The following is a 27837-nucleotide window of genomic DNA, read 5'->3' as shown; positions in this document are numbered from 1 at the left end:
TTTTTCAGCTTCCCATGCTCTGCCAGGCGCACAAGAAACTGGGAGGGGGCACAGCCAGAATAGTTGATCCAAACTGACCAAAGGGCTATTCCATACCATATGACGTCATGCTCAGTATATAAACTGGGGGGGGGGGTGGCCGGGGAGCAGCGATCGCTGCTCGGGAACTGTCTGGGTATCGGTCGGCGGGTGGTGAGCAATTGCATTGTGCATTACTTGCTTCGTGTATCATTATTATTATTATCATTATTATACTGTTACTATTAGCATTACTATTTTACTTTATTTCAATTGTTAAACTGTTCTTATCTCAGCCCAGGAGTGTTTCTCACTCTTACTCCTCCAATTCTCTCCCCCATCCCATCGGGGTAGGGGGAGTGAGCGAGCGGCTGCGTGGTGCTTAGTTGCTGGCTGGGGCTAAACCACGACAGTCCTTTTTGGCGCCCAACGTGGGGCTTGAGATAACAACAGATTAATCAGAGTGTATTAAGGAGTCTGTTAACAGTTGCCGGTCACGATATTAGTTCTTCTGATCTGCACCATGTCCTTTTTTTTGCAGCACGCGTTAAAGCTTGCTGTCAGTTTGTGTAGTGTGCTATGCTCTGCAGTGATTCATGATCTTTTGCTTGGGAGGCTCCTTATCAAAGCCCTGACCTTGAGCATTCTTTGGTATTTGGGTTTCATACAGAAGTCACTACTGTACTTCGGGTACTACCTCATAGAGAGAGTTAGCAATTATACTTCTTACTCTGAGAGGCTTGTTGTGGAGGAAATACAGAATGGCACCTTTGCTGCTTTCTTCTATGATGTTTCCTCCTTCATTACAACAACTTTCCTGTATCTTGAACACCCCTGGGCAGTTAAGATACTTCTATTGATAATTCTTGGGAATGTTGTTTTGGTTTTGATAAAGGTCAGTAAGCAGTTTAAAAATACCATCCAGAGATCTACCCCAAGGCTGGATAGTTATGAGTGGCAGGGTGTGTGGGATCGTATGCGCAAGTACCTAGGGCAGTGGGGACCTCCAGTGTTTTGGAACTTCACCCCTGAACAAGTGCAGAATCCTGAAGAACTAGTAAAGTATTTGGAAGAAGTATGTTCTCACCCTGGCAACTCCAAAGAGACACAACTCATTGCAACATGCTGGGGACTGGCCCATGCTTATAGAGCCCTGTTCAACACTATTCAGTACCCTCAAGGGAAAGAGAGGGTCTCTGGATCTGATGACAAAACAACAGGCACTGTGGCTACTCCAACCACAGCCATGAGCACTGTGGCTACTCCAACCACAGCCACAAGCACTGCAGCTACTCCAACACCCACCACAGGCACTGTGGCTACTCCAACACCCACCACAGGTACTGCAGCCACTCCAACCCCAGTGGCAGGCACTGCGGCTAAACCAGAGGACCAACCTGCACCGGTATCAGTTGCCCCTATACAGAAGAAGAAATACACGAGGAAATCAGTTCGTTTAGTAAGGGATGAAGATGAACCAGGGCCATCATGAGAACCAGAGGAGGAAGAACCCATAAATGAGATGGTGACCAACCGATCCCTATCCCTGAGTGAGCTGCGAGATATGCGAAAAGATTTCGGTCGTCATCCAGGCGAGCACATCATCACCTGGCTGCTCCGATGCTGGGATAACAGGGCCAGTAGCCTGGATTTAGAGGGTAGGGAAGCCAAGCAGCTGGGATCCCTTTCCAGGGAAGGGGGCATTGACAAAGCAATTGGAAAAGGGGCAAAACCGCTCAGCCTCTGGAGGCGACTTCTGTCAAGCGTGAAGGAAAGGTATCCCTTCAAGGAGGATGTTTTATACCGCCCAAGCAAATGGACGACCGTAGAGAAAGGTATCCAGTACCTGAGGGAATTAGGCGTGCTGGAGGTGATTTACAGTGACCTGAATGATGAGCGGTTACCCAAAGACCCAGATGAAGTTAGGTGCACACAATCCATGTGGCGGAAGGTGGTACGGAGCGCACCAGCATTGTATTCCAACTCGTTGGCAATACTAGCCTGGAAAGACGACGAGGCACCAACGGTGGATGAAGTGGCTAGACAACTCCCGGACTACGAAGAAAAGCTCTCTTCCTCCCTACGGGCCTGTGTCTCGGCTGTGGAAAAACTGTCTGAAAAACTGTGCCAAGAGTTCCAACAACTCAGAGAGGATCTGTCCTACTCCCCACCTGCACGGACCAGTGTCTCAGCCATTAGGAGTCAACGTCCCTATGCTCAAGAGAGAGGATATAGAGGATACACACCACGGGGCACCCTGTGGTTTTACCTGCGTGATTATGGAGAGGACATGAGAAAGTGGGATGGAAAACCCACCTCAACCTTAGAGGCACGGGTGCGTGAGTTGCAAGGAAAAACTATTAGAAAAGGCGGTTCTCCCAGGAAAATTGCAGCTCCAGTTTCCAGTGAGCAGTTCCCGAGGCAGAGTAAGAGGGCTAATTTTACTTCTGACCTTGATCAGGGAACTTTTGATTCACATTTACAGGAAGTGAACAACGAATACTGTGACCAGTGTTAGAGGGGCCCTGCCTCCAGCCAGGTGGAGGAAAGGGACAACCGGGTTTACTGGACTGTGTGGATTTGATGGCCTGGAACGTCAGACCCACAGGAGTATAAGGCTCTAGTGGACACTGGTGCACAGTGCACGCTAATGCCATCAAACTATAGAGGGGCAGAACCCATTTGTATTTCTGGAGTGACAGGGGGATCCCAACAGCTAACTGTACTGGAAGCTGAAGTGAGCCTAACTGGGAATGAGTGGCAAAAGCACCCCATTGTGACTGGCCCAGACGCTCCGTGCATCCTTGGCATAGACTACCTCAGGAGAGGGTATTTCAAGGACCCAAAAGGGTACCGGTGGGCTTTTGGTATAGCTGCTTTGGAGACAGAGGAAATTAAACAGTTGTCCACCTTGCCCGGTCTCTCGGAGGACCCTTCGATTGTAGGGTTGCTGAAGGTTGAGGAACAACAGGTGCCGATTGCTACCACAACTGTGCACAGGCGGCAATATCGCACCAACCGAGACTCCCTGATTCCCATCCATAACCTGATTCGTCGACTGGAGAGCCAGGGAGTGATCAGCAAGACTCGCTCACCCTTTAACAGTCCCATATGGCCAGTGCGAAAGTCTAATGGGGAGTGGAGACTAACAGTGGACTATCGTGGCCTGAACGAAGTTACACCGCCGCTGAGTGCTGCCGTGCCAGACATGCTAGAACTTCAATATGAACTGGAGTCAAAGGCAGCTAAGTGGTATGCCACAATTGATATTGCTAATGCATTTTTCTCCATCCCTTTGGCAGCAGAGTGCAGGCCCCAGTTTGCTTTTACCTGGAGGGGTGTTCAGTACACCTGGAACCGACTGCCCCAGGGGTGGAAGCACAGCCCCACCATTTGCCATGGACTGATCCAGACAGCACTGGAACAGGGTGAAGCTCCAGAACATCTGCAGTACATTGATGACATCATTGTGTGGGGCAACACAGCAGAAGAAGTTTTTGAGAAGGGAAAGAAAATAGTCCAAATCCTTCTGAAGGCTGGTTTTGCCATAAAACAATGTAAGGTCAAGGGGCCTGCACAGGAGATCCAGTTTTTAGGAATAAAATGGCAAGATGGACGTCGTCAGATCCCAATAGATGTGATCAACAAAATAACAGCTATGTCCCCACCAACTAGCAAAAAGGAAACACAAGCTTTCTTAGGCGTTGTGGGGTTTTGGAGAATGCATATTCCAAATTACAGCCAGATCGTAAGCCCTCTCTATCAAGTGACCCGGAAGAAGAATAATTTCAAACGGGGCCCTGAGCAACAACAAGCCTTTGAACAAATTAAACGTGAGATAGTTCATGCAGTAGCCCTTGGGCCAGTCCGGACAGGGCAGGATATTAAAAATGTGCTCTACACCGCAGCCGGGGAGAATGGCCCTACCTGGAGCCTCTGGCAGGAAGCACCAGGGGAGACTCGAGGTCGACCCCTAGGGTTTTGGAGTCGGGGATACAGAGGATCCGAAGCCCGCTATACTCCAACTGAGAAAGAGATACTGGCAGCATATGAAGGGGTTCAAGCTGCTTCAGAAGTGGTTGGTACTGAAGCACAGCTCCTGCTGGCACCCCGACTGCCGGTGTTGGGCTGGATGTTCAAAGGGAGGGTCCCCTCTACACATCATGCAACTGATGCTACGTGGAGTAAGTGGGTTGCATTGATCACACAACGGGCTCGAATAGGAAACCCCAGTCGCCCAGGAATCTTGGAAGTGATCATGGACTGGCCAGAAGGCAAAAACCTTAGAATATCACCAGAGGAGGAGGTGACACGTGCTGAAGAGGCCCCACTGTATAATAAATTGCCAGAAAATGAAAAGCAATATGCCCTGTTCACTGATGGATCCTGTCGTCTTGTGGGAAAGCATCGGAGGTGGAAAGCTGCTGTATGGAGTCCTATACGACAAGTCGCAGAAACTGCTGAAGGAGAAGGGGAGTCGAGTCAGTTTGCAGAGTTGAAAGCCATCCAGCTGGCTTTAGATATTGCTGAAAGAGAAAAGTGGCCAGTCCTTTATCTCTATACTGACTCATGGATGGTGGCAAATGCCCTGTGGGGGTGGCTGCAGCAATGGAAGCAGAGCAACTGGCAGCGCAGAGGCAAACCAATCTGGGCTGCCGCATTGTGGCAAGATATTGCTGCCCGGGTAGAGAACCTGGTTGTAAAAGTTCGTCACGTAGATGCTCATGTACCTAAGAGTCGGGCCACTGAAGAACATCAAAACAACCAGCAAGTAGATCAGGCTGCTAAGATTGAAGTGGCTCAGGTGGATTTGGACTGGCAACATAAGGGTGAATTATTTATAGCTCGGTGGGCCCATGACGCCTCAGGCCATCAAGGAAGGGATGCAACGTATAAATGGGCTCGTGATCGAGGGGTGGACTTAACTATGGACAGTATTGCACAGGTTATTCATGAGTGTGAAACATGCGCTGCAATCAAGCAAGCCAAGCAGTTCAAGCCCCTTGGGTATAGTGAACGATGGCTGAAATATAAATATGGGGAGGCCTGGCAGATTGATTACATCACGCTCCCACAGACCCGCCAAGGCAAGCGCTATGTGCTCACCATGGTTGAAGCAACCACTGGATGGCTGGAAACATATCCCGTGCCCCATGCCACCGCCCGGAACACCATCCTGGGCCTTGAAAAGCAAGTCCTGTGGCGACATGGCACCCCAGAAAGAATTGAGTCAGACAACGGGACTCATTTCCGAAACAACCTCATAGACACCTGGGCCAAAGAGCACGGCATTGAGTGGGTGTATCACATCCCTTCCCATGCACCAGCCTCCGGGAAAATTGAGTGATACAATGGTTTGTTAAAGAGTACCCTGAGAGCAATGGGTGGCGGGACGTTTAAACATTGGGATACGCATTTAGCAAAAGCCACCTGGTTAGTCAACACCAGGGGATCTGCCAATCGAGCTGGCCCTGCCCAGTCAAAACTTTTACGTACTGTAGAAGGAGATAAAGTTCCTGTAGTGCACATGAAAAATATGATGGGGAAGACAGTCTGGGTTACTTCCCCCTCTGGCAAAGGCAAACCCATTCGTGGGATTGCTTTTGCTCAAGGACCTGGGTGCACTTGGTGGGTGATGCGAAAGGATGGGGAAGCCCAATGTGTACCTCAAGGGAATTTGATTTTGGGTGAAAATAGCCAATGAACTGAATTGTATAATATTAATTGCTTTACAATATTGTATGTTATCTCTTAACTGCATGTTAATATAATAATATAGTAGGTTAATATTAAGTATATAATACTGTATATTATGATTGCTATATGCCACATCAATGGTATTGCAGTAAGAATTGCCCAGCTTAATGAAAATGAACTTTGATGAAACCATGTTGGAATGAGAACTGACTTCAGCATGCAACAGTCCAACACTGCACACCACCTCTCCTGCTCTGAAAGACTGTGATGACAGATGGAACCCAAAGTCATGGGCTAAATGAACTCAATGGACATTTTAGAGGGATGGGCCATAGATGAAGGGAATGATATCTGTGTGTATATCAAGATAGGGAAAGCGGTGGTGATGAATTAGAACACATTGGAAAGGGGAGGGCCTGTGCATGACGTAGATGGTATAGAATAAGGGGTGGATACTGTCCTGGTTTCGGCTGGGATAGAGTTAATTTTCTTCCTATCAGCAGGCATAGTGCTGTGTTTTGGATTTAGTAGGAGAAGAATGTTGATAACATGCTGATGTTTTTAGTTGTTGCTGAGTACTGCTTATGCTAGTCAAGGACTTTTTCAGCTTCCCATGCTCTTCCAGGCGCACAAGAAACTGGGAGGGGGCACAGCCAGAATAGTTGATCCAAACTGACCAAAGGGCTATTCCATACCATATGACGTCATGCTCAGTATATAAACTGGGGGGGGTTGGCCGGGGAGCAGCGATCGCTGCTCGGGAACTGTCTGAGTATCGGTCGGCGGGTGGTGAGCAATTGCATTGTGCATCACTTGCTTAGTGTATCATTATTATTATTATCATTATTATACTGTTACTATTAGCATTACTATTTTACTTTATTTCAATTATTAAACTGTTCTTATCTCAGCCCAGGAGTGTTTCTCACTCTTACTCCTCCGATTCTCTCCCCCATCCCATCGGGGTAGGGGGAGTGAGCGAGCGGCTGCGTGGTGCTTAGTTGCTGGCTGGGGCTAAACCACGACAGCAGGAAAGTCCCAACATCACCCCAGCCCACTCACCCTTCACCTCACAATTCCAGAATTTTTCACTAGAGTATATTATCTAGTTAATCACGAGCATATTGCAATCATTAGACATTGAAATCACTGAAGTTTGAGAGGTGTAAAGGATTCTCGCTCAGTAGCAGCTAATGTTCCAATCAATGTACTGTTCCAACAAGGAACTTCAAAATGCTAGGGGCAGAACAGCTCAACTGTTTTACCTACCTGAGCCTTGAATGCATATCAGTCAGATGCATAAATTATTATTTATTTTTTTATTTTATTTAGAAATAGTAGAATAAGATGTGTTATCCTCAGCCCTTCAAAATAAAATTAAACAAAACCTGGCAATGTATCTCTGAAGGAAATAACACTACCATAATATGTAACATGCCCAGTTTCAACCTCCTGCCAGAATTATTCATTATCATTAAAAATAAATGATAAACAGCTCTTGGAGAAAATACAGAGATAAACGGATAATGAGAACACATATTTACATTGTGGTTATTGTCTTTTAAAGTATTTTAATTGTAGATGAAAGTAGATGGCAACAAATAACATTTTATCCTGTCTTCAGTGTTTAACACACAATCTCTTTAGTAAAGATGCCGTTCCACACACAGCCAGACTGAAGTGAATGCCATTACTTCCACGTTGCAGTGATGTAACTCAGAGCTGAATGCCGACCCATGCTTTTTCTTTTCACTACTCCCTCCTGATTTCTCTTCTATAGTCCTTCATGCAACAGCAGCATCAACAAAAAGGAAACAGGAAACCTCTTCCTGTGACAAGGCTCTGCCTCGTTCAGTCACACATTAGCACTCCTCCGAGCAATGGTGCAGAACCTCTGCCACCCTCCTGGCCATTGTGGCAACTTACCAGGAAACTGAAGGGCAAAGTTCATTAGCATGCACATTTAAAAAATGCACAAAGATTTGAATCAGAGGGGGAAAAAAGAAAAAAGAGAGAGTTCTTATTATGGAGCACTACAGATGTATTCAGAGCTATAAAACCTCTGAGAAAGAAGAAAGGACAGAATGCTAAAAAGGAAGCTGACAGCACTTGTCTAAAATCAGCGTGCATGCATGCACTGGATATGGTCTGAAGCGGCTGCATATCCTGCAGGTTTGTGCACACTAGATTACTATATAAAATTAGCAATGGAAAAGAAATACTCTCTGCTTAGCTCCTCTCCAGGAGAAAATATTTTATGCTCAACCTGAAGGACTTGGAGCCTCTAGGAAGCAGAGGCAATGAGAAAGGTCCGTGATCCATCTTCAACTCTTTTTTTCCAAATTTCACACATACTGAACTCACAGAATTCTTTCCATTTGCCTGATGATCTTTTTGCTGGCAACAAAAGGTTTCCCCCCATATTATTTCATTAATGTAGTTAATTATTTATTTTACCTGACCAACTCCCACCAAACAGTCCTGTGGAGCTATGCTATCTTTCAGCCTGCCACGAGTCACACTTTTTCTGACATGGGAGGGGACCAGTCATTCAGATGCACATGCTCCAACAGCAGGCTGCCAGGCTCTGCCCCGCAGCTGTGGTGGTGCATCCCCCCCCTTTTTCTCTCTTCAACCACTTTACAACCTCAGGGATTCCTGCCAGACTGCGACCTTGTGTAGTGAGTTGGTCACTTAGGTGCCCCTTAATTGTACCAGAGACTCCTACATGGTCGAAGTGGAGAGCGGCCCTGTCCTTATCAGAAACTCTTACATGGTTGAAGCGGGGAGTGAGAACAATCAGTTGCCCCTGGTAGCCTTGAAACAGAGCAGTAATTACTGACCCGGATTGTGGCTCGGATGGAGATTTACAATGACTAAAGCCAATCATCTCACGATCCTATAAACAGCAGTCCTAAGTGAGGCCCTTTGAGCTCTCCTGGACTGCACCAGCACCTCCCTCTGAGCGAGACGCCCCTCAGAGCTAGCAAACTCTCAAGATATGCTACAACCAGAACTCCATTGCCGAAGACCAACAGTGGAGCCTGGGCTGAAACCCTTCACTCCTCGAGGCTCAACCCTTGCCCATTGAGAAATGCCAAGACATTTCATGTGAGTATTTCACTGAACTCGAGGGGAACTTTTAACAGGTATACCTTTATATATATACATACGTATTCATGTCTGTGTGTATGCATGTGTGAATCAGTTTAAGTAGACTGTAGATGTACGATTTAATTTCAAAGTGAGTCTTATACTGCCGCATTAGCCTTATTCACATAAACCGTTGACCAAGTCTGAGACTAAGATTGGACCTAGCCACACCTAGACTCCTCTCTGAGAAGGAGTTTAGAAAGCAAGGGGGTCTATTCTGAACCTCGTGACTCAACGTTAAACTGCTACTAAATCAAACTGTGTCAAGTCACTCATTCACAATAAACTGACATAATCAGCAGGATTCACAAACCTGCATTCGTGACAGCAGCCTGCGGTGGGCAGCTGGCAGAGCACACCAGGGCACAATGCCGCTCCACCTGGAGCAGCTTTCTGTCCTGCTCTGAAACCTCTCTGATCAAAGACGGTCACTTCAGGTAGATCCCACATGTGCACACAGTTCTGCTAAAGGCAAGAGAGCTTGCATCTTTGGTAGGCTGATTATTGTGACTCTCTACTTTGTACTCTAGAGACCAATACTAAACTAATTTTAAACTTCGGTTGGCCTGAGTTAACAAAAGTAGCGTATGTCCAAGGAGATTCTTGCAGAGGTTATGTTCCTCCTGTTGCCACCTAAACTTATCCAATTTCACTCTTCTTGTCATCCACTGATAAAACATGAGTGTTTTTTCAACATATAAGCCTACTACTGAATTTTTATGCCAAGCCTAACAAGCCTTGTTCTATAGGATGGTTAAAAGTCTTTATAGCAAAATAATTCTCTAACATTATACATTCTTAAAAGAAAAGAATTAATAAGCTCAGTTTTCAGCTGTAACTCCATTAAAGCTACAACCATGTACAAAAGATTTCATGTAATATTCATAGAACCGTATTAAGCCAGTAGACAACCTTAATTTATATAATTCCCTATGTATAAGGGAAGGCTGTTGATAGTGTCCATAACTGCCGTACTAAGGCATTAACCAAATATATGTTTTCCAGAAGTTTTTAATACTTGAAGGTTATATTTTTTGATCTGAAGTACTGTAAAACTCTTTTGTTTTTTTTTTTTATGTTCCCACTGTTTTGTACAAATATATATTGAAATGACCAGATTTCACACAGTTTTAATATGGACAAAGTTAATGTTTTTAGGTGTTTTCACAGAATAGTCATCTTGAAGAAATCACCATTTCCATTTCAACTAATGGTTATATCTACAAAAAGCTCTGAAACCATTTTGGGACTCAGCTTAATACTGATTCTGAGCGAGTGACAGGTAAAGAGGTTTTCATGTGGCCTAGCAAATTACATTCTTAAAAGAGGACTCTGTGACAACCAGGTTTTCAGATGCTAAGGCTAAAAAGACACAAGAAGAAAAGCATGGTTTTGACAATTGGCCTTCTATCTGTGCCCTCTGCAACACCAGCAACTTGATAAGAATGCATGAAAGCAAGCCTTTTTCCTTGGATAAATTGCAGCTCTCCCACCATCCAGGAAAGTACTCAAAATGAGTATACATCTGCAAAGATGGCAGAAAACAGAACCCTGGTCTTTGTAACTCCCCCCAGGTGACAAAAAATCACCTGGATTGCCATTCACTAGGAGTAGTCAGGGCCAAATCAGAAATTCATCACTATCACTGAGGACCGAAGTGAGACCCATCACATCAGTGGAATTACTCCGCATTTATACAGCTGTAGTTGAGATCAAGCAGTTGACTATCAGCAAGTACTTTTATGACAATGAAGTGCTTCCCGGTTTTGACACTATCAGCCCCAGGTCCTAATCTGACAGAAGAGCATCCTAATTATTTTCATATCGTGCTGTATGTGTGATCATTACGGGGTGAGAACTCCCCATCAAAGATGGATTTTTTAACATTAAGGAAAAAAAATGAGGAAAAACCACAAAACCCCCTAAAATTAAATATTCTGTAATTTGCAGAAAAGCTAATAACCTGGAATATCATCTCTAATCCATAGGCTATTTTTTTCTACTTGAGAGCAAATGCTGTCTGTCACAAATACCTTTTTGGGTAGAAACAAGACAGCTGAATGGTGCAAAGTTATCCTGCCTTCTAGCTTTTGTGGTGGGTTGACCCTGGCTGGATGCCAGGTGCCCACCGAAGCTGCTCTGTCACTCCCCCTCCTCAGCTGGACAGGGCAGAGAAAATATAATGAAAGGCTCATGGGTCGAGATAAGAACAGGGAGAGATCACTCACCAATTACCAACACGGGCAAAACAGACTCAACTTGGGGAAAATTCATTTAATTTATTACCAATCAAATCAGAGTAGGATAATCAGAAATAAAACCAAATCTCAAAACACCTTCCCCCCACCCCTCCCTTCTTCCCGGGCTCAACTTCACTCCTGGTTTTCTCTACCTCCTCCCCCTGAGCAGCGCAGGGGGATGGGAAATGGGGGTTGTGGTCAGTTCATCATGCGCTGTCTCTGCTGCTCCTTCCTCCTCAAGGGGAGGACTCCTCACACTCTTCCCCTGCTCCAGCGTGGGGTCCCACCCACAGGAGACAGTCCTCCACCAACTTCTCCAATGTGGGTCCTTCTTGAACTGCTCCAGCGTGGGTCCCTTCCACGGGGTGCAGTCCTTCAGGAGCAGACTGCTCCAGCGTGGGCTCCTCTCTCTCCATGGGTCCACAGGTCCTGCCAGGAGCCTGCTCCAGCACGGGCTTCCCACGGGGTCACAGCCTCCTTTGGGCACACCCACCTGCTCTGGCGTGGGGTCCTTCCCGGGTGCAGGTGGATCTCTGCTCCACCACTAACCTCCATGGGCTGCAGGGGCACAGCCTGCCTCACCATGGTCTTCACCAGGAGCTGCAGGGGAATCTCTGCTCCGGTGCCCGGAGCACCTCCTCCCCCTCCTTCTGCACTGACCTTGATGTCTGCAGAATTGTTCCTCTCACATATTCTCACTCCTCTCTTCTGGCTGTTGTTCCGCAGCAGTTTTCCCCCCTTCTTAAAAATGTTATCACAGAGGTGCTACCCCTGTCGCTGATTGGCTTGGCCTTGGCCAGCGGCGGGTCCGTCTTGGAGCCAGCTGGCATTGGCTCTGTCGGACATAGGGGAAGCTTCTGGCATCTTCTCACAGAAGCCACCCCTGTAGCCCCCCTGCTACCAAAACTTTGCCATGCAAACCCAATACAGCTTTGCTCTTAAAATATGAAAAAATGTTATCTATAAACATAAAATGGAACATTCATTTAAAGCAACAAGATTTCAAGATGGCAACCTGTAATATATGAGATAAAATGCAGAATGCTACATGGTTTGAAAGGAACTTCTTCTTTAATTATATACTTCTTTTTACAAATGGTATATCACCATTTTTTGCACTCTCTTTTGGCAAACAGTACATTTAATTGCACAGGAGATATGCTTTTGCTCCTTTTATTTCTGATCAGTGCCTCGAGGATGGAAGGAGATGTCCGGAGGGCTTGCTAGTTTCTTTGAGCTTCCTCTTTGCCCTCAATTCTTTGCTCCAGACAGGCTTCCACTGAGCACCACAGAAGTCCCCCTCAGAAGAACTTCATCGAAGGGATTCAGCTCAATACTAATTGCCAGGGCACGCCACAGTCTTCTACAACACCCAGGAGAAGCCAAAGCCTTCTACAGGGCTCATGCAGGCACTCTGCCTTGAAGTAAGCTACAGAAAGATGCTCACCCTCCAACCTTTACCCAAGACTGTTTTCTCCCTGTTACTCTATGTGAGCACGTGCAAGACCATGACTTACTCCCACGGGATTACATAATGCCAAAAGCACGTATGATGATGTTTAGCCCTTGCAGTAGAGGAACACAATGTCTGACATAAAGCTCCCTGGAGATAATGGGTCCTCCCAGAAATCTGACTCATAAAAGCTACAATTGTTCCTAGTCCTTAGGCAAGGCTCTTTCCTGCTCTTCCTCCCATAGAAATAGGCTAGATGCAATCTTGTGCGAGCATGCAGAAGGCTGTCAGGGAAAGGAGATGTATTTCTCTACCTTGTTTAGTCCCTTGTCTTTCAGTGAGATTTTCTAGGTACTGCTGCACAGGATAGTAGGCTTATCTTTATGAGTCAATTTTACCTTGTTAAAAGGAGCTACTTTTCCTCAGATGAGGCCAGCTCAATGAAACATCTGTAAAAATCTTCACCCTCCTGTAGCAAGGAGGACATTAATTCTTAAGAGCTGTCCTCTTAAATGGGATTTATTTAATGCCAAGGCAGAATTATAAATTGGACTCTTTTTTTAGATTTACTCACATTTCATCCCTTTCCTAGTTTTAATTGTAACTAAACTGAACTCTCCCAGCAGTTTAAAATTTACTTTCCCTCTAGGTGCTGAAGCTTATTAAAGTAGGTATTTTGACTCTGAGTGATTAGACTCTGACTCAAACGAGAATTCATATTCTGCACAGTAAGTAATCCATGGAAAAAATATGCCAACAGGTATCTTCAGCTCTTTATTTATGAGTGATGAAAAATATGGGAAATTATTAGAGACTAAGGAAAAAAACAGAAATGTCATTAGTCCCAATACAGAGAAAAGTGATCTAAATTAATTTTGTCAGTGAACTCCGCTTTCAAATGTATTTGTCTTATCACATTAACACTTTAACAATGACAGCCTACAGGTCTACTTTTAGGTACTTAATATGTTAAAATACGTGATAAAAGCAGAGAAAGAAGAAGTTACTGAAAATGTTTTCTATAAAGACATCCAAGCGCTCTTCCCAGCTCTGTGCTGGTGAATCATTCAAACAACAGTGCATACATTTGTACAACATAAACACCTGCATAAAGAACCTGTTGCTTTTTAAAAGTGCTAAGCAATGCACAGTAATACTGAGACCACTATGTGGTGTGGGAGTTCGGCACTTCTGAAAACTAGGCCATTCATTTAAGTGCCTAAACCCACATTTTTCTCACAGAAAGATAGACATTCACAATGTGAAGGTATTCTTCTTAGTATCAGTACAGTATGCAGCTGAAAGAGGATAGCCCCTCACTTTACCAGACTAGAAAGAGATTTCCACAAGTCCATAATATCGCTGAAGTATGTAATTTTTACAAGATGCACTGATGGGGATTGGGTTAATTTCAGACACTGCTGATTTTCTAACAGCAAGGTAAGAAGGAGCTGTCAAAAACAAGATCATCAAAAATAGGCGAGCTCAATGATACTGTGAGTAGAATGGCGTTGATTTTGCTTTTCACAAACCCTCAACGTTGTCTATTTTTTAAAAGTACCCAAGGCTGTATTCAACATTACTTCATCTACAGAATCTTTAATGAAGAAATTAAAATCACAATGCTTTCCATGTTATATCTAAACTAGATTCCTGTCTCATATCACAGATTTCTCTTCCAGGAAATGGTGCTGTCCTGGCAAAAATGTTAAGCCCTATTTGATAGGAAAGTTAAAATTGCAAGACAGTGTACAATCTTCCAGGTATTCTGAAATAGCAATAGAGGGCTAAGTACAAGCTGTGTATCTGGTTTTCATCCCTATCTTACTGTAGTAGAAGTAGATTTTAGGAATGTAATTACATATTTAATAACCTGAACACAAAGTTAAGCGCAGACATCAGCAACAGAAGATGAGCTGCACTTGTGCCAGCCCTTCCTAAGCCCTGTATAAAAATGGTTCCAGCTAAACTAAAACCATTCAGAGCAATGGATTCCATAAAAATTGTTTTCTCCTCTTTTTAAGTCATACTTTCATGGACACTTTCATCTTATGTAAGCCAGCACTGTTTCTAAAAGGAGCAGTCCAACCTTCTCTTCCCAAACCTTGCATAGCCAGTAAACACATTGACATGCAATGAACCAGACAGAGGAACTAGGTAAAAACTAACCTATCCAAAAAAGGCTGGTCTTAAACTAGATCATTTTGGAAAGGAAAGAAAAAAAATGAAAATGTTCAGGAAAGTGTTCCATTTTGCTATTTTAAGATGGACACATTTTTATGTTTCAGTTTTAAAAATGTTTTTCAATTCTCTCTCTCCTTTTTTGCTACAGTATATATAAATTGAACATAAATTTTCAAATAAAAACACACATCAATTAGCCCAAAACCATTTTTCTTCACCATTTTTTTGTATTGAAGACTTTCAGTGTTATCAGAGTGACACCAGAATTTCAAAATTATTCACCAAATGGAATCTCTGATGTAGGCAGAGTTTTATTAAATTCATGTAAGTAGCAATAGGGCATACCACTAAAGGGGAAAAAAACATTATCTGTATGTATTTATCATCAAGTGGTTCAAACACCTGGTGGACATAATGCGCTGGGACTTCAGACAGTGGTTTTCGTCTCTAGCTGTAGAAAGCCACAAGCAATTTAGTTACTCTTTCAGTGGCACAGGTCCCCAGCTGTGAAATATTTCACTGCTACAGTGAGGTGGGAATTAATTCATCAAATTACATGAGAATTTCCGATACTACAATATTAAGCACTATGTATAACACCTTGAATAAAAACAAATAGCCAAATATTCAAAATCAAAATGGCATAAGTTAACAATTTGTCATTATTTTAAGCAAAAATAAACAATTGCTTCAGACTAAAATTCAACTTTCCTTGCATCTGCAGAACTGCCATTATTATAATTATTGTGCTCATGTAGGGAAAGCAGAACACAACAGGGAATTTTGCTGACAAAATTAATCTGTGTGTTTAGTTCTTACAGGTCTTACCTAGTTTCTTTACAATATGCTGCAGTATTAGATCTGTTCTCATGCACAGCCTTATTGTCATTGTCCCTCACTGCCAATGAGAGTTAAGTATATATTTGAATAAAGAGGTATTTCAGAACTGATATGATGTCCTTGTTTAGCCTCAGAAAAAAAAAGGGGGTGAGAAAAACACTAAAAAGAAGGAAACATCTTTTTTTTCAGGACAACCAAGCACTGCTTTTATGTAAACCATGTCAAATGACATATAAAGTAAAAGAACTTCAGGGCATCATGCATATCTATTTGAAAGATGACAGATCAGCAGTTCTGTTTGGTCTACAGGGTTTCCGGAGGAACAATGTTTAATACAGGGGCAGATAATGGGAAAAAGGAAATGAGATTCTTTTAAAAAAAAGAAAACTCAACATGTTCACACTGTAATATCCTTTTTAGATCCTGCAGTAAAAAGCATAAAAAATCTAGCTGTTTCTGATATTCTGCCAGATGTAGTTAAAGAGTAAATCTTGCAGTCACAGCACATGAATGAACATTTCACTTTATAAGAAATCTATCACCCTACCTATCGCTTTCTGACAATGAAATTAAAAATTATTAAATTGATAAACAATCTGCCCCATATTTAGTGCCCACATTATGCACAAAGATGTGCTTCACTAATAAATTTCTAATTACAACCTTCCCAAACCAGGAAGCATCTCTGCAGTGTCAAACAACTCTAATAATTTTGAAGTGTGAACACAATACATTTGAAAAAAAAAAAAAAGTACAGTCTGAACATGAAATACAGTCCAAAAGGATTAACTGAACTACACAGGTAAAGGATTATTTATGATAATTCACACAATACAAATATGTTTGTACTTCTTCCCTTCTAACATTTCAAGAAAAATCCTGCAAATGCAGAATCTCTTTGAAGTATATTTATGCCCACCTAAAGGTCAGATGTTGGAACAGGTCTATATAATGAATAAAAAAATAATAGTTCTCAGTTGGTTTCACTGGAACCTCTGTACTTGAACAAAAGCTAAGTCATGCCCTCAGGGTTTGGTTCGGGACTTTATTGTGGGAATACAAGTTAATTCCACTGAAGCTATGATAAATGTGCTCTGGATCAGGCTTATCTATTTGAATTGATCTGCAGCGTGGTTATGTACCACCTAAATATTTGAATAGTACTAACGTAAGAAAGGGCTGTGCAATCAATCCAAGCAACAGGGAAAAATCAGATAGTCGGAGAAGCTGGTCCCAAGAAGAAAAATCTCACACAGAAAAACTTAACAGTTTAAAGAACAAACACAAATTTTAGGTCCTCATCGTAACTGAAATAATACTGGTACACTGACTTCCATGGACTTACACTGATTTGCTAAGAATCTGGTTCTGAGTTTATAAATTAAGACCACTGATAAATGAACTTAATGGGCACTAGGGGCAACTACAGTATGCAGAGGAAAACCCCCAGTGATTTTTAACTTGCTAGTATTGTGACCTGCCTTAATACAAGGGTAAGACAAAGAATCCTCCTTCTCAAACAGAAAACATATTGCCTTCTTTCAGGGGTCTCTGCTCTTGTATCTAACCACTATGGCTAAAACAAAGCCATGCTACACACTGACCTAAAGGAACATCTAAAGGAAATAAAGCATGAAAAAGACTTAGTTCCAAGCATAGCTAGTGAGTGCAAAAGTAGTGTAATCTTCCTTACACACCATTTCAACTCTTACTCATTTAAATCTGTTTCTTGGTTTGAACATCCATCCAATGAACATCCACCCCTTTGCCCATTATTCAAAAGCCTGTGTTCCTGTTGGTTAGAAAAACAAAGTCATCAGGCTACATATCTGAAGTAACGGGACAAGGCCTGTCAGCTGATACTCAAGTCTGTGATCACAAGCTAATAGAGGTTTTGTCATTTAGTTGGTGACCGGTCACGAGCGGTGTTCCCCAGGGCTCCATTTTGGGGCCAGCCTTGTTTAATAGCTTTATCAATGATCTGGATGAGGGGATTGAGTGCACCCTCAGTAAGTTTGCAGATGACACCGAACTGGGTGGGAGTGTCGATCTGCTCGAGGGTAGGATGGCCCTGCAGAGGGACCTGGACAGGCTGGACCGATGGGCCGAGGCCAACTGCATGAGGTTCAACAAGGCCAAGTGCCAGGTCCTGCACTTGGGTCACAACAACCCCATGCAACGCTACAGGCTTGGGGAAGAGTGGCTGGAAAGCTGCCTGGCCGAAAAGGACCTGGGGGTGTTGGTCGACAGCTGGCTGAACATGAGCCAGCAGTGTGCCCAGGTGGCCAAGAAGGCCAACAGCATCCTGGCTTGTATCAGGAATAGTGTGGCCAGCAGGAGCAGGGAGGTGATTGTCCCCCTGTACTTGGCACTGGTGAGGCCGCACCTGGAATACTGTGTCCAGTTTTGGGTCCCTCAATACAAGAAGGACATTGAGGTGCTGGAGCACATCCAGAGAAGGGCAACGAAGCTGGTGAAGGGTCTGGAGCACAGGCCTTGTGAGGAGCGGCTGAGGGAACTGGGATTGTTTAGTCTGGAGAAGAGGAGGCTGAGGGGAGACCTTATCGCTCTCTACAACTACCTGAAAGGAGGTAGTAGTGAGGTGGGTGTTGGTCTCTTCTCCCAAGTAACTAGTGATAGGACAAGAGGAAATGGGCTCAAGCTGCACCAGGGGAGGTTTAGATTGGATATCAGGAAAAATTTCTTCACAGAAAGGGTAGTCAAGCATTGGAACAGGCTGCCCAGAGAGGTGGTGGAGTCACCATCCCTGGAAGTGTTCAAAAAACGGGCAGACGCGGCACTTTGGGACATGGTTTAGTGGGCATGGTGGTGTTGGGTTGATGTTTGGACTGATGATCTTAGAGGTCCTTTCCAATCTTAATGATTCCTAGTTTTTACTTTCATTATAAATAATCCAGCCACCAAGCCAGGAAACATGAAATTGCTACTCTACCCTTAACTGGTTTAGTGATGGACTTGGTAATGTTAGGTTAATGGTTGGACTGGATGATCTTAAAGGTCTTTTCCAACCTAAACAATTCTATGATTCTATGACTCTATGATTTAGGGCCAATTCCTGAGTGTAATAGTAAAAAAATGGGGTCACCACTCAGGAGGTCCACAGATGCAGCAACGGTAGTAGGAAAAAAACATGGCCAAATGCAAGAAAAAGGTCTTTAGATACCCTTGTGCTCTCCTAAATTGATACCACATACATGTCACCATTGTTGACCCTTGTAGAGCCTGTACTGGTGTATTGGGTCTGGCTGAGATGGAGTTAATTTTCCCCACAGCAGCCCTCATAGTGCTGTGCTTTCTATTGGTAGCTAGAAAGGTGTTGACAACACAGCAGTGTTTTGTCTACTGCTGAGCAGTGCTGGCACAGCATCAAGGCTGTCTCTCCAACCCGCCCCCCCCCCCCCCCTCACCAGTAGGCTGGGGTGGGCAAGATCTTGGGGGGGGACATAGCCAGGAGAGCTGACCCAAACTGACCAAAGGGATATTCCATACCATATGACATCTGCTCAGCAATAAAAGCTAAGAGAAAGGAGGAGGAAGGGGGAACATTTGTTATTACCTTTGTGTTCCAGAGCAACTGCTAAGCATACTGAAGCCCTACTTCCCAAGAAGTGGCTGGACATCGCCTGCTGATGGGAAGTAGAGAATAAAGCTTTTGTTTTTCTTTGCTTTTGCGCGTGGCCTTTGCTTTTGCTTTATTAAACTGCCTTTATCTTCACCCACGAGTTTTCTTCCATCTTATTTTCTCCCCCCCATCCTGCTGAGGAGGGAAGTGATAGAGCGGCTTGGTGGGCACCTGGCATCCAGCCACGGTCAAACTGCCATGGCCCTTTTTGGCACCCAATGTGTGGCATGAGACAATGGCAGTTTTGTATTAAGTGTGCTATAGCTATAGTAGTTAATAAGTGGCAAGCTCCTGTGCGGGTCACAGAGTTTGTTGGCTGCACTGCTTATCTCTTATTTTGCTGAGCTTGGGAACATGTTAATACAAACAACGGTTCTGTGCTTTGCCCTGGTATTGATGGCCTTACTGTGCTGGGGGAGCTATCTTGTGGGGAGGATGAGGGAACATGCCTCCCTCTCCCTACCCGGGATTGATGTGGGTGGTTTTATTATGCAGGCTCCCATGGTCCTTGCTCACCCTTATGTGAGCTGTTTAATACTACTAATTAACACTGTTAGCATATTATGGGTTTTGTGGAATCTGGTCTCGTCCTGGTGTAAGAGAAGACAACTTTTGGGTGAGGCGCTACTGAAATGTGCCCTGAGGTGGCCGGTCCCTGGGTGGCAGGGTGTGTGGAAGGATTTGGGCAGATTCCTAGGATGGTATTCACCTCCCATAGCCTGGGTCTTCACACCTGAAAAGGCAAGCAAACCTGACAAACTGATGCGCCACCTGATAGAAGGGTGCCTTGCCTACCCCAATGAAAACCAGCAACTTCTAGCACTGTACTGGGGCTTGGCCTGTGCCTACCGAGCCACAGTTCAGTACTCTCAGAGGACTGTGTTGAGGCAGGGACCCAAACTGCATCTGAGGACACCATGGTTGAGATAGGGACTGTGTTGGTGCATCCCCCACACACACCTTTTCTCTCTTCAACCGCTTTATGACCTCAGGAATTCCTGCCAGAATGCGGCCTTGTGCAGAGAGTTGGTCAGTTAGGTGCCCCTTAATTGTACCAGAAACTCCTACATGGTTGAAGCGGAGAGCGGTCCTGTCCTTATCAGAAACTCCTACGTGGTTGAAGCGGGGAGTGAGAACCAACAGCTACCCCTGACAGCCTTGAAACAGAGCGGCATCATTGCTACTGGAATTCCAATAATTACCAACCCGGATTGTGGCTTGGATGGAAATTTACTGATGATTAAACCCAATCATCTCATGATCCTATAAAACAGCAGTCCTAAGTGAGGCCCTTTGAGCTCTCCTGGACTGCAGTGGACTGCACCAGCACCTCCCTCTAGCTAGCAAACTCTCAAGATATGCTACAACCAGAACTCCATTGCCGAAGACCGACAGTGGAGCCTGGGCTGAAACCCTTCACTCCTCGAGGCTCAACCCTCGCCCATTGAGAAATGCCAAGACATTTCATGTGAGTATTTCACTGAACTCGAGGGGAATTTTTAACAGGTATACCTTTATATATATATGCATATAAATATATATATATTCATGTCTATGTGTATGCATGTGTAAATCAATTTAAGTAGACTGTAGATGTATGATTTAATTACAAAGTGAGTCTTATACTGCTGCATTAGCCTTATTCACATAAACCGTTGACCAAGTCTGAGACTAAGATTGGACCTAGCCACACCTAGACTCCTCTCTGAGAAGGAGTTTAGAAAGCAAGGGGGTCTATTCTGAACCTCGTGACTCAACGGGAGGGTCCTCCTTATCCCCTGCATACACAATCTCTCTGTGAATCATTCTAACTCAGTGTAACTTAATTTTCCTTTATGCACTTCTTCCATGTAGTAATAGAGTGAACCTCGCCATCTTTGAATCTGTAACTAAGTCGCTGTATTGATCAATTTTGTCTAATCACTTTGTTAATCATTGATGACTGAGTGCTATTAAAATATCACAATCAAATCCTGTGATTTGCCACAAGTAAATCCTAAACTGCTACTAAATCAAACTGTGTCAAGTCACTCATTCACAATAAATTGACATAATCAGCAGGATTTTCAAATCTGTGTTCACGACAGGGACCCAAACAACAACTATGGTAATTGCCCCAGTAGTGAAAAAGAAACAGTGGACAAGGAGAACAACGGATCCATATCATCGATTAGTAAGGGAGGAGGAAGTAGAGGAAAGGTTTGATCAAGAAGCTGGTCCTTCGACACAGAAATTGGAGGAAAGAGTGAGAGAATTCAAACAGGAATCGGAAACTACCTGGTCCCTGACCTCATCAGACCTGTGAGACATACGGAAAGATTACAGCTGCCAGCCAGGTGAGTGGATTGCTGCCTGGCTGCTCCGATGCTGAGATAGCGGGGCCAACAGTCAGCAATTGGAAGGTAGGGAAGCCCAACAGCTGGGATCCCTTGCTAGAAACCAGGGAATTGAGAGAGGAATTGGAAAAAAGGCAGCAATCTACAGTCTCTGGAGATGGCTCCTCTCAAGTGTGAGGGCAAGATATCCATTCAAGGAAGATCTTGTGAACTCCCCTGGAAAGTGGACTACCGTGGATGAAGGCATCCAGTACCTGAGAGAATTAGCGGTGCTGGAAGTCATCTACAGTGATCTAGACAATGATGAGGTCTCCAAAGATCCAGAGGATGTCCTGTGCACACAGGCCATGTGAAGGAAGGTGATTCAAAGTGCCCCAGTGTCACATTCTAACAGCTTGGCAACAATGTATTGCCCGGATATGGATACACCAACTGTGGAGAGACTGTCTTCTTGGCTCCAAAACTTTGAAGAAAATCTCTGTCCCTCCTCATCCCTACAGGCCAGCACCTTGGCTGTCAGGGGCACCCCAAGAAATCAGTGCCCTCCTGCCCCGGTCAGAGGGAAAGGGAGCCCCAGGCGCATGCTGCATGGTGCACTCTGGTTCTTCCTGCGTGACCAGGGGGAGGACATGAGGAAGTGGGATGGTGAACCCACCTTTAAGCTGGAAGCCCGTGTACACGAACTGAGGGGGAAGACAGCTGTTAAGAAGGGGCCACCCAAGAAGGCTGTCAGCTTAGTTGCTGTAGAGACACCAGAAGGCAATCGGCGATCTCCTAGACATAGAAGAAGGACTGAGATCACCTCCCTTGATCCTGGTGAGGCGACTTCTGGTCTGGTACTGCAAGGGTCAGACAGTGATACTCTGACCAGCAACAGGAATAGAGGGTCCCTGCCTTCAGCCAGGAGGAGGAAAGGGATGACTAGGTATACTGGACTGCGTGGACTCGATGGCCTGGCACATCAGGCCCACAGAAGTATAAGGCTTTGGTAGACACTGGTGCACAGTGTATGCTGGTGCCATCAGGGTATAGGGGCACAGAACCCATCTGGATCTCTGGAGTGACAGGGGGATCCCAACAATTGTCTGTATTGGAGGCTGAGGTGAGCTTAACAGGGGACAAGTGGCAAAAGCACCCCATTGTGACTGGCCCAGAGGCCCTTTGTATCCTTGGCATAGACTACCTCAGGAGAGGGTACTTCAAGAACCCAAAGGGTACTGATGGGCTTTTGGTGTAGCCACTGTGAACACAGAGATCAAAGTTATCTACACTGCCTGGCCTCCTGGAAGATCCCTTCACTGTGGGATTGCTGCGAGCTGAAGAACAGCAGGTGCCAACTGCTACCAGGATGGTGCACCATGGCATCCAGCCAAGGTCAACCCATCGCAACTGGAGACCTGCCTGAATGCTGCACACAGTACAGCATAGCCACTGCTCAGCAAGCACCTTGTCTAACAAGAAACCACTAACTCTTCTTCAATGTGAGAAAGAAAAGTTTGGCCCTTAATGGTCAAGGTTTAGGGTTTTCATTTTATGTACTTCACAAGAGAGCTTACTACCATAAACTGGCCACTCAGTACACCACTGTATACTAAGAATATTGTAAAACATCTTTCTAAATCAAAATACAAACAAGCAGAAAACACGAAACCCTTCTCTCAAAGGATGCCTTTTAAATTTCTTTAAAAGGAAAGTGAAATTTGAGTATGCTCTAAGTAACAACCCACTTTCACCAATTTCTCTAAGCATAACTTTTATTTCTCAATTCAGTTGGAATTTTCAAGATCCTGAGACTAGTTTCCAGTCAACAGTTTCCTTAAGCAAATGCTAACCCCAGTTAAAATTCATGGCTGTGGGATGTAAGGCCATCTTCCATCTCTTGTTGTAGAAGTGACAACATTTTGTTTCAGCATTTATAAACCAGTTTGTTTTACATCAGTTATGCCCTTAGGCTTTTCACTTTATTCAGCTTGGAAAATGGAAACAATGGACAGGTTTCACTTCCTGGTTTCTTGCTGCAATATTTGGTTTAGAAAACAGTGCAAAGTAACTTTCAAATTCGATTGTTTTAATTACATGATAAATAATATTTCTGTTAGATATTTTTTACTGTATCAAGCCTTTCAAAACTGTCTCTTAAAACGAGACCAAAACAAAACATATACTAAAACCTTAAAATAAAGAGTATACTACAAGCAACCTGAAAATACATCTGATTCTCAGCTACTGGGTAAACTGAACTATTCTACTCCACTGAAAATGATAGAAGTTGTCTTTTCCTTTAGTAGGAAGGGGCAGGGTAGTGAGGTGGGAAAGCGTTTTTCTGAGCAGTCTTGCAGCCTGGGGACCATCTGGGAACCTGGTCCTGCAGCCAGGCCCTGAAGCATACACAGGGGAGAACCGATAGCTGTAGGAGCATTGCCTGCACTGAAAGGTTCACTTGCAAAGAATACAGTACTTTAACCTGATGTACCCCAGTAAAGAAAAACAATCACCAAAGATATCAGATGAACTGAGAAAAAAAAATTAAAACAAACAAAAAAACCCAAGACATCTTGCCAAGTCTAATAAAATTCAGATAAAAGATACTGTAAATACCATATTAAGTACAAGGTAGCTAAGAGCCATGGAAACAAAAAGGATGTGTGTTCAAGCTTTTACACATATTTCCTTTTGAAAACAAACACAACAAATGATGAAATATAATAAAAAAATGTGTACATGCACAATCCAGTTTATAACGAAAAGCTGGTAACCACTTAGAAATAATATTTAAACTACCATTCAGTAAAACATTTTTTTAGCCTTAGAAGCTATACTGACATTTCACTTGTCTCAGTAGTTTAATTTGGTCAATTGCAGAAAGTCTCGCATCTGTCATGGGACTAAATATAGCTCTCATGCAAGAGAATAAGGTGCTGATGTGAAATTTGGCCTATTTGTTATTAAAATTATAACTTTTTCCAGTTTTTTAAGATGAACTAACTTTATATTTCATATGTTGATGACTTTGCTGTGTTTCTGTTAAGTTTACATACGGCAGAAATTCTACATATACACATAAATTAAAAAAAGAGAAATGGTGAAGCACCATAGGGCAGCACTCAGAGGAACAAGCTTCCAACAACTAGGATCACCTTTCTGATCACCTCCCTCGACACTTCCTCCTCAATTTATGCTTGCGTGAAGGCAGATGATTTATTGATCCTCCTTGCAAAAGGAAAGGAAACAAAAAAGCCTGCCACGGTATTGAACCACTGCACCTCACTGCCAGCAGGAAATGAAGGGAGTCATTACTGTAAAAAAAAAGTACCTTTTGGAGCCTCCAACATAGGTGAAGGTAAAGGTGGAGTCTGAGTACCTGAAATCTGAAATACAGAGCTGCGTTATTACAACTTGTCTTTATTTTGGCTGAAATTGCTGAGGTTTTGCAGACCAGCATTCTGCTACCGACACGGTGAGTGTGTGTGTGTGGGGGGGGGATCGGCATGAATCAGAGGAAATGCAGCAACTCCCCCCCCCCCAGCCCCTCGCAACAAGTGCCCGGTGCTATGGCAACGGCAGGGATTTCCATTGTCAGAAACGGCAACAGGCAGCCACAAACCGGGCTCCTGCGACGGCAAATCACTGCCGGCACCTCCATGTCCCCGCCAAGAAAGCGGCGAAACCATGGGGTTTTTTTGCACGGAAGGGGGGACGTTTACCGCCTGCCATGCCCCCAGCCCTGAAGCCAGGCGGGCGTGCGGGGATAAAGACTGGCACCAAGGATGGCAGGAGCCCAGCCGCCCGGAAGATAGCCGTGTAGCGCCCGCCGGAGCAAAAAGCACCAGGGCTGCGTTCGGCTGGGCGCTCGCCCCAGCACCTGCGGGCTGCGCCAGGTAGCGGGGTGCACGCACACTCGCACACACCCGCCCGGTTTTGCGTGTGGCCACTGCCACGCTCCCAGTCTCGGGACGTCCCTCCCGCTTTCCCAGCCGGCGCCTGGTCTTATCTGCCCTAAAATGCCCTCGGAAGGAGAGGAGGAAGAGGAAGAAGAAGAAGGGGGCTGAGAGCAGGCACAAGCCGGCTCGGCGGCGGCCCCCACTCCCGGGAACGGCGGCGAAGGGCACGGGCACGGCCCGGGCAGCCGCGCCGCGGCGGGAGCCGGGTCTGGGACGGGCGGGCGGCGGCGGCAGCCTCCGCGCCGCCGACCTGGCGCCTGGGAGAGAAACTTACCTGTAAACAGGCAGTCCTTCTCCGCCTTGCACTTTTGGATCACAACGTCAATATCCTTCTGAATCCTCTCTTGTCTTGAACACATCCCCATGAAATAAATCCCAGGGGAAAAAAAAAAAGCAGCCTTTATTTCCACCCCACTCCCCGCGCTGCCAGTTTTAATATTCAGTCCGAAAGACGGACCCTGGGGCTGGCGAGCAGGAGTCTCCCCGCGCCCTGGAGGGATCCGCTCGGCCGGCTGGAGGACGGAAGAGGAAGGCGGCGGGAGCCGATGTTGCATGCCCAGATGTGGCCGCCCAGACGTGCCGCCGCTGCCAGCGAATGGCAATTTCCTCACAATAGATCCAGCGGCGGGTGGCGGCGGCCACACGGGATTCCCCCCACCCCCTCTAGGTTTTTGGGGGTTGTTTGGCTGGTTTGGTCTTTCTTTGGAAGGAAAAAAAAGGGGGAGGGGGGCCAAGCCGACCCGACCGCTCACATCCCTGCCCCTCCCGCCAGCAGCAGCGATCGCCGCGCAGCAGCAGCGTGGAGAGACGGCGGCGGCGCCCGCACCCGGTCCCTGGCGGCGCGGCGGGGCTGGCGCTGCTGCAGCGACGCCGAGCCGCAGACCCTCCCCTCGCTGCCGGCCCGGCACGTACGGCCCCCGCCGGCTCCCCGGGCGGATGCATCGCGGGGGAAGGAAGAGGCGGATGCACGGAGCCGTGCGGGCAGCCTGTGAGGCGGCAGTTTGATGGCCCCGGCCTCGCTGCTGGCCTTCGCCTCCTCCCCCCGCCCCGGACCCGGGCATAGGCTTTCGCCTCCTCCCGAGCAGCGGAGAAATGCAAATGGCAAGTGATTTAGGCTGCGGGGCGGCTCCCAGGCCGGCACCGGGGAGTAAGCGGGCAGCGCCGTACTGCGCAAGGCCGGCGGCGGCGGGGCACGGGGGAGGGGAGCACTTCCCAGAGGGGAAGGGCCCCACGGGGCCCGGCAGCAGGGGCTGCTCGCCCTTTCTCCTGGGGGGGGACGCCGTCTGGCTCCCAGCGGGGCGGGCGCTGCGGGCGGCCCCCTGCGGCTTTCCCCGCTGCAGCTCCCCTTCCGCCTGCGTCCGCGCCCTTCCGCCCCCGCGGCGGGTGCGCTCCTACCCGCCACTGAGGCCGGGCGTCGGCAAGCGGCACCCCAGCCCCACCGCGGGTAGAGCTCCTCTGCCTAGCCCTTGCCCGGGCAGGAAAATCGGGCAGCCCACCCTTACCAGAGTGCCATCCCCTGCCTGCCTCCGCGTCCGTCCTATCGACGGGGACGCGTGCCCATTGAAACAATAAAAAGAGAATTAACGTGTTTATAATTCGTCTCTAACCACCGGGATTTTTAATCACGCTCCTCTCCCGTCAGTCTTCAGCAAACCTGTCTCTCAAACCTAAGGGCTTCGGGAGAGGGCTCGGGCTACAGTGCCCAGCAGTCAGCACTAATCCAGGCTAGAGGCTTTGGGCGCTAATGCAATACAAGTAATGACCATAATATAACTCAGAAGGAATGGTAAAGTCTGCAAAACCAAATATTTTTCATCAGCCGAAGAGCAAAGGGAATAATAAAAAAAAAAACCCAAACCAAAACCGGGTGTGAACACAGTGGAAACAATTTGATTAAAAAAATTCAAAAGAATATTCATAAAATTCATTTTTTATGTATTCACCCAGCTCTAAACAGCTCCCATGGATTATTCATTATTGACCCCAGTAGTTTTAGTGTTTTTTCATTAAGCAAGTCTGTATTAATCATGTATTGTTGATTTCAAACAGGGGAGAAACACAATCATTATTTTGTTATTTGTTCTTAAGTGGAAATAGCTAAAAAAGTGAGGTTAAAAAGATTCCATATTTATTCCTGTCTTGAAAATATTTCTTTGTCTGAAGGAGGGAACAGAAGGGAAATTTTAAGAAAAAGCAGGTAGTGTTTAAAGAGAACAAAAATCCATCATGTGATATAACTCTCTGCCTCTAAGAAAATAATTTATCTTTGAAGGGAGATTTCCAGACTACTTTTCAGTGCTGTCCACTAAATTCTCTTCTACTGCGGCAAGAC

The 27837-nt window shown here is 45.6% G+C and overlaps 1 protein-coding gene across 2 annotated transcripts in view; it reads right to left on the bottom strand.

The window, feature by feature from the left end:
- The window catches only part of LOC142596459 (protein mono-ADP-ribosyltransferase PARP8-like), a 173497-nt gene extending 147621 nt beyond the window's left edge, over window positions 1–25876 (bottom strand). Inside the window, exons 1-2 of one of the 2 annotated variants that reach the window (XM_075725567.1) lie at window positions 25780–25876; window positions 24878–24932 (exon numbers count right to left, since the gene is read on the bottom strand). In XM_075725567.1, the coding sequence (XP_075581682.1) occupies window positions 24878–24932; window positions 25780–25870 (146 nt within the window). In that variant the 5' untranslated portion in view covers window positions 25871–25876. The remainder of the gene's footprint in view (window positions 1–24877; window positions 24933–25779) is intronic. The other variant, XM_075725566.1, reaches the window with a different exon arrangement.
- Window positions 25877–27837: the final 1961 nt, after the last annotated feature.

Source organism: Pelecanus crispus, chromosome W (assembly GCF_030463565.1).
Source record: "Pelecanus crispus isolate bPelCri1 chromosome W, bPelCri1.pri, whole genome shotgun sequence".
Classification (NCBI taxonomy): domain Eukaryota; kingdom Metazoa; phylum Chordata; class Aves; order Pelecaniformes; family Pelecanidae; genus Pelecanus; species Pelecanus crispus.
This window is presented reverse-complemented; position numbering and strand designations above follow the sequence as displayed.